Below are 6633 nucleotides of genomic sequence, written 5' to 3'. Positions count from 1 at the left end.
TCACAAGAACCTTGCAGAGGGAAACCGTCCCAAATCAACGGAATTCACAAGCGTGAGAGCAAACCTATCTGACTTTGTTGCTCTCTGTGTTGTCACCGTTCTTTTCCCTTCTTCCCTATACACTTCCATCTTCTCTATCTTCACCTTCAATTCTCTCACTAAATCCCATAACTTCTGTTTCTCTGTGATCACCAATATCTCTTTACACTTGCCCAATCTATTCAAGACGTAAACCAATTCCACTACTTCTCCAAAACCGAGACACACCAATCTCTCTCTAAACTCGTTAACTCTAAGAAAAATCTCACTCAACACCGCAACCCCATCTTCTTCCACCAAAGTCGCTACTTCAGAAACTAATCTATTCCCTTCCATGGATGCAGCGTTGGGTATGTTTCCAATCCCTTCTAGAAGCGTTAACAAAGCCTCCGTCTCTCTCAACAACTCCTCGTTGGTAAGACCCGAAGCTTTCTCTTTTTCGGTTGGTAAGAATCCGACAATTCTGGAAGCCCAGAGAAGCTGTTCCACGTGTTTAGCGTACCATCGTACCCACAAAGAGAGTTCCCAACACACGGGGCTGCTTTTGTCTCTGAATTTGGAGAGGTTAAGGTGGTTCCTGCCGCCGCTGTATGGAAGCTGGTCCCTCATGATGAAGCTGCCACGCCTGATCACGTGGTGCACCACGATCAGGCATTTCAGCGCCACGGCGGAGCTCTGGGTGGTCTGGAGGCGGCCGGTGAGGAGGTCTACGGCGTCGGAGGCGGTGGCGCGTGAGCCATCGCCGGAGGAGAGGAGCGTGGAGAGGTGATCCCGCGTGGGAGGGGCGAAGGAGTCGTGGCTGGTGGCTCGGAGGAGAGAGAGAGTGGCGCGTTTGGAGAGGATCGCGGCTTTGCCCTGCGATGCTTTGTCCTTCATTATTCCTATCAGCTCTTTCAGTTTCGTCATCGTAGAGTAGAGTTAAGAGACACACGCGTACACGCTAAGGGACAATATAGCAACCAGAGGATCCTTATTTTCTTCAAGACCAACTACTACCATATAAATATCACAGATTCTTATAATGTAAATATCATAGTTGAAATTTTAGACATAAACTATTTAAGTCATGCACACCTTATTATCATCAAGTATTAATTGCTTCTTGATGCAAGAAGAAAATGAAACTTGTGTTGATTAGCTACTAGTTTCTTCTCTGACTAATATCTCGGTTATTATATTAATTATTAATAATACATCAGTTAGTTTTCCTTTTCATATTACTTTCATCTCATTTTTTTCCTATATTATTTATTAATTCTTTTCGATCTTTCCCTTTCTTCTACTCATATATCCTAAAGGAAAAAAAAATCAATGTACATCCTATTTTTGGGTGTATAGACACAGAGCAAAGAGAGAAAAAAATAAAAATAAAAATAAAAATAAAGGTGTGATGGAAGAGAAAATGATGATAAGAAGACTATCCTAAAGATGAAGTGTATATTATAATATTACTTAAGGGTGACTCCATTCATTGTCCCGCTAATTATCAAAAAGCTAGCAAGACTTCGACAGGTTAGTTGGGTCAGGTGTTCAAAATTTTCAACCATGACTATTAATTAAATACTTCCAAGAAAATATCCTGAATGGCCAACTAAAAGTAACCACGAAGACTAATCTAATCAACAACATAATCACCGACGATTATAGAACGAAGACCAAAATTAATACTTTTTGACACGAGTGTTTTAAAAGTTAGTGAATTTTATATGTAAGAAATAAATAATAAAATATAGAACATATTTTGTAGTTAAGGAATAAATTATAAAAATAAATTATTTGAATTAATTAATTCAATACATATGTTGTGTAAACATTAAAATTGATAGATTTAAAAAAGGCTTAAGTTATATAATTGAGTAATTTAATGATATATATTGTAGATGCCGCAGGGCAGTGAGGAGGGATCTGGATTCTGTGGAATGAGAGTGATTGGGAGGTGAACATCATAGAAGACGGGTTTCAATGGGTGCATATGAGTGTCAAGTATGCAACGAAATTTTCATAGTACTTGTCGGTGGTATATGGTAGCCCTCATTACCAACGCAGACAGGTGCTATGGGAAAAATTGATGGAATTATCAGAAGATGTACATGGTACGTGAGAAGTACTAGGCAATTTTAATTCAATTCTGCACCACCATGAGAGAAATAAGAAGACTACTGAAGCTGCGTGGAGGAGCATGGATAGCTTCAGCAAAGTAGTAGTGTATGGTTTTATCACTTTTCATTTCATTTAATAAGGTAGTAGTGTATGGTGTGGTTAAATAAGGTAGTAGTGTATGGTTTTATCACTTTTCATTTCATTTAATAAGGTAGTAGTGTATTTTTCGAGTGAGTCTATGAGTTTTTTTTTTTCTTTTATCTAGAGTTATTAATTAGTTTAGCATGCACAAACTTACTCCACGTGCTCAGCATCGATCGGCAGTCTCATGATTCATCTTTTGAAATCATCATGCTATTTGGATGCTAGCATATATTTGATCTTCTTCATCAACATTGCCACATCTTATTATCATGTGTTATTCTCTATTGGAGAGATCTCAAGCGTAACAATGTGTTGCTCTTAAAGATGACCATGTCTATCTCAATTTAAGTAAATGACTTTGATTTTTTCATATTTTGTTTTTTATATATAATTTGTTTTAACATTACCTATTTCTCTCTTCTTTTGTTTTACAATATTCACCATATACTACTTATGTATCCTTCTTTCTATTTTGTCTCTTTAAATTTTGCAAGATTATTATCATATATATTTTTTTTCTATTTCATTTTCACCTCATTTTTCTTTATATCTTTCTTTTCCACTCATACACTTTGAAAACAATAAATACATAATTTTTTTAAGAAAATGCGTATTTAAAAACAACTATTCTTCTAGGAGACAATTTTGCATACACTATAGATTTTCTTTAGTATTTAATGCAATTGTATATTCAAAAATCGAACTCGAGATCACTAATTAAGTTAAAACAATCTCACATCAGTTGATCTGCATGTCCTATTATTACAAAGTAGTGTGGTGGCTGCCTATAGTGTGTATGTGTGTCTGTATGGTTAAATAGTTTTTTTATTAATCAAAAGGCATCATGAAAAGGTGCTCCATATGCCTTAACCCTAGCCAAGACATCAACAAGACCAAGGAATATGAAGTGTGTTTGCCACCATTGGGTTGGATACTTGGGTTTGGTCACATTTTGTTCTATTTAACAAGGTAGCAATGTATTGGTTGTTTATTTTAGTGGGCCTATGAGTAGGGTTTTTTTGGATCTAGCGTTAGTTTAATTTGCACTTAAATCATTCTCCACGTGCTCTTCATTCGACAACCTCATGATTGACCATATCCATTTCATTATTGTGAACATCATATCATCATGATCCCTTTCTCGACAATTCTTTCAGATTCAATCTTCTTATCCGTTAGTAATTCCTCCTAGATTTGCTCCCCCTTTATGACTTTCAATGTGCTTTTCCCCGCAAATCTCGCATAACTATAGCATCCATGAATTAAATCATCATGTTATTTAGGCGCTAGCATATCTTCAATCTTCGTCGTCATTTCCATGTCCTATTATCATCCATCCTTCTCTATTGGATAGGTCTAAAGTGTAACAATGTTTGTTCCTCATAATAACCATATGTAACCCAATTAAAGCAAATACGAATGATATCCTCATATTTAATCCTATAATTTAACCATTGAGTTCAAATTTTGATATTAAGGTTTTCTTGATATCTACTTTTATATATGATTTTTATGCATATGTGCATACTATATGTTTAAGAGTTTAACGGTCATACATTGATAGTGTAAAATAATTTTATAATATCATCTAATTACATTGATAGTGAAATAATTTTATAGTATCATCTAATTACATATCACTATTGATATGACTTTTAAGAAAACTATGATCAAAATTAACAAATTTATCATAAATGATAGTTTGTGATTAGATGATTATGATATAAAATTACTTTTCATTGTCAGGACATGCCCTATTTTTTTCGTGTTTAACCTATATAAATAATTTTTTATTCATATATAAATAAATTATTTTGAAATCAATAAAAAAATTAAAATATTTTATACTAATATGTGAAATCATATTATTAAACACAAATCATATATATAATTGAGTCTAGGAATTGAATGAGGACATCTTATTAAATTATTACTATTTAATGATATTAGAATTTACCTGTCATAAAAATGTTTATAACATTAATAATTTTTTCTTCGATAATCAAATCTTAAAGAAAAATAATTAAAAATTTCATCATAAATCATGCCACATCTTTTCGTACAAAGTTTTAACGCACTCCATTAATTTATGGCAATAAATGATTTATTTCCACTTTGATGTTTATATCAATCTTACATTTTTATTCTTTGTATTTCTCTTTCTTTCGTATTATATATCGTGTATTTCATTTTTACTTACATGTGATGATTGACGGTGAAGGAAATTGTAGAAAGAAAATTACGCTTGTAACCTAAAATTCCTGTATATATCACTATTTCATTACTACATATTACATTACACTCTTAATTAACCCATACGTGATGAATAAATACATGGTGATGTTTTGATTTTTTTCATTACATAGTAATATTTATAGTGGCATTTGAATTTTTGCGTCAAAATGCACCTGCATGCAGACATTTGAATTGAAAGAAGCTAGCTAGCAAGCAGTTTATTTCGCAGAAAGAAGAAAGAGACAAAACCGACAATCCAAGCTAGCAGACGAATCTGTGACGGTGGCTGATCGTGGAGAGAACCACAATTTGTTGTTACCTCCTGAATTCTTCAGGCAACAACCTCAAATTCAACCACCTGTTCCACAACAGTACTGTGATCAGTGTCGGTTTCATGTTCTGCAGTTTCATCAGGTTGAGGTTGTTCTTCTGCTGCTGTTACTGCCACCTCCGACTCTGTAGACTCTGTATCATCATGTTCTTGTTGTTCCGTTGGGACGACGACATCAACAACGTCGATTACGGTATTATCCTCAGACGTGAGTTTCTGGCGACAAATGGGACAGGTCATGCGAGAGGGTAACCATGTATCGATGCAATGCTGGTGGAAAACGTGTTGGCATTTTGGGAGCATCTTAATGGTGTCAGAGTCTTCGAACTCGACCAAGCACACCGCGCACTCCTCTGTCCCATTCCCCACTTTAAGCTCCTTCGCCGTCGAGTATTCAAAAACAGGGCACTTTTCAATCGTTTCTGTGGCTGCTGCCACGAGCTTTGTAGTGTTACGGCGTCCGGAAGAAGAACAACAACACGCGCGTAGCTTAAACAACACAAACACGAGGATGCTAATGAAGACACATGACAGCGACACACTCCATGTCACCTTCGAGTTTTCACCTTTGTTTATCTCGTCGAAGGGAGAGTAGTTTATTGGGTTATTCCACTGTGCATTTGTACATAATGAACTCCACACTAGGACCACCAGGAACGTATATTGGGTCACCTCCATTCCTCAACTGTATTGTAGAACAAATAGAATGAATATGAGGCACTGAAATGTAGTGTTTTTGTGTGTGTATAGAATAGGTAATATATTTAAGTAATGAGAAGTGTAGCGATTTTTGAAGCCTTTGGTGCTGAGTGCTTTACCTAATTATTAAGAAGGAAAGAGGAATTGAGATGTGTAGACCGTGGAAACATAAGGAAGTGACACGAGGACATAGTAGCGTTATGTGGAGGCTGCATTTGCTGCTACAAACATGTTAAATTACGTTTTAGGTTGGTGTGCTCTGTTGTGGGAGGGTATTTTTGATGTTTACATGCAAGCAAACAAACAAGCTCGCTCGCGATATCAGTAAATACCTAAAATAGTATAGGATTTGTCACGTAGCTAGTAATGTATATGAAGTTGTGAATGTACGAGGATATTCTTTCTATATATGAACTTGTGTACGAGGATATTCTTTCTTTTTATATTCATTCCGCTTAAATTTGTACACCCGAGTCCCTCATACTTTCTTTTTTTGAAATATCCTTGATTACCTAGAAATATGATTAGTTGAATTATAAATATAGTTAAATTTATTTTAAAATTAGTCAATAATATAAATTTTTTATCGGTTAATTATTACGAAAAAATCTAAAATTTGAGAGAAAAATAAATAAAGTCTGAACAAGAATTATTCCTGTTAAGAATTAAATTCAGATGGTACTCAAATGATTTAAGATTAACTTTAATACATTAATCACTTAGTGTCTAATCATTTGATTTGGTCAATAGAGTTATTAACTATCATACCTAATTAGTTAGTATAAAAATGGTTATGCACTCAAAGTGTAAATTTTTTTATACAATCATTCAATCACAACTTATCATGTATAATAAATTTATTGACTTTTAAAATAATTATCTTAAAATAATTCAAACACTGATCTATGATTGAATAATAGTGTAAACTGTTTTATATTATCAATACATAGATATTAAACTAAAAATAGTTTTTTTTTTGTATCACAAGTGGTGGTTTATAACTTTGTTTTACAAGCGGATAATAATAGGCTAAAATGTAATTTTTGTTTTCTTATTTTCTTAAATTTGTGATTTTAATCCCTCTT

The 6633-nt window shown here is 34.1% G+C and overlaps 2 protein-coding genes across 2 annotated transcripts; both read right to left on the bottom strand.

The window, feature by feature from the left end:
- Nucleotides 1-945, bottom strand: LOC114381776 (putative clathrin assembly protein At4g40080). The gene has a single exon (XM_028340992.1). The coding sequence runs from the start codon at nucleotides 943-945 to the stop codon at nucleotides 1-3; it is 945 nt and encodes a 314-aa protein (XP_028196793.1).
- A 3904-nt stretch (nucleotides 946-4849) lies between these two features.
- On the bottom strand, nucleotides 4850-5527 carry LOC114381775 (E3 ubiquitin-protein ligase ATL6-like). Its single transcript, XM_028340991.1, has one exon. It carries the CDS (start codon nucleotides 5525-5527, stop codon nucleotides 4850-4852), a length of 678 nt encoding a protein of 225 aa, XP_028196792.1.
- Between the last annotated feature and the right edge of the window lie 1106 nt (nucleotides 5528-6633).

The sequence above is a fragment of the Glycine soja genome, chromosome 13 (assembly GCF_004193775.1).
Source record: "Glycine soja cultivar W05 chromosome 13, ASM419377v2, whole genome shotgun sequence".
Classification (NCBI taxonomy): domain Eukaryota; kingdom Viridiplantae; phylum Streptophyta; class Magnoliopsida; order Fabales; family Fabaceae; genus Glycine; species Glycine soja.
This window is presented reverse-complemented; position numbering and strand designations above follow the sequence as displayed.

Excerpts from the sequence above, each read along its gene's own strand:
- LOC114381775 (XM_028340991.1), bottom strand. The coding sequence starts at position 5,527 with ATGGAGGTGACCCAATATACGTTCCTGGTGGTCCTAGTGTGGAGTTCA.
- LOC114381776 (XM_028340992.1), bottom strand. The coding sequence starts at position 945 with ATGACGAAACTGAAAGAGCTGATAGGAATAATGAAGGACAAAGCATCG.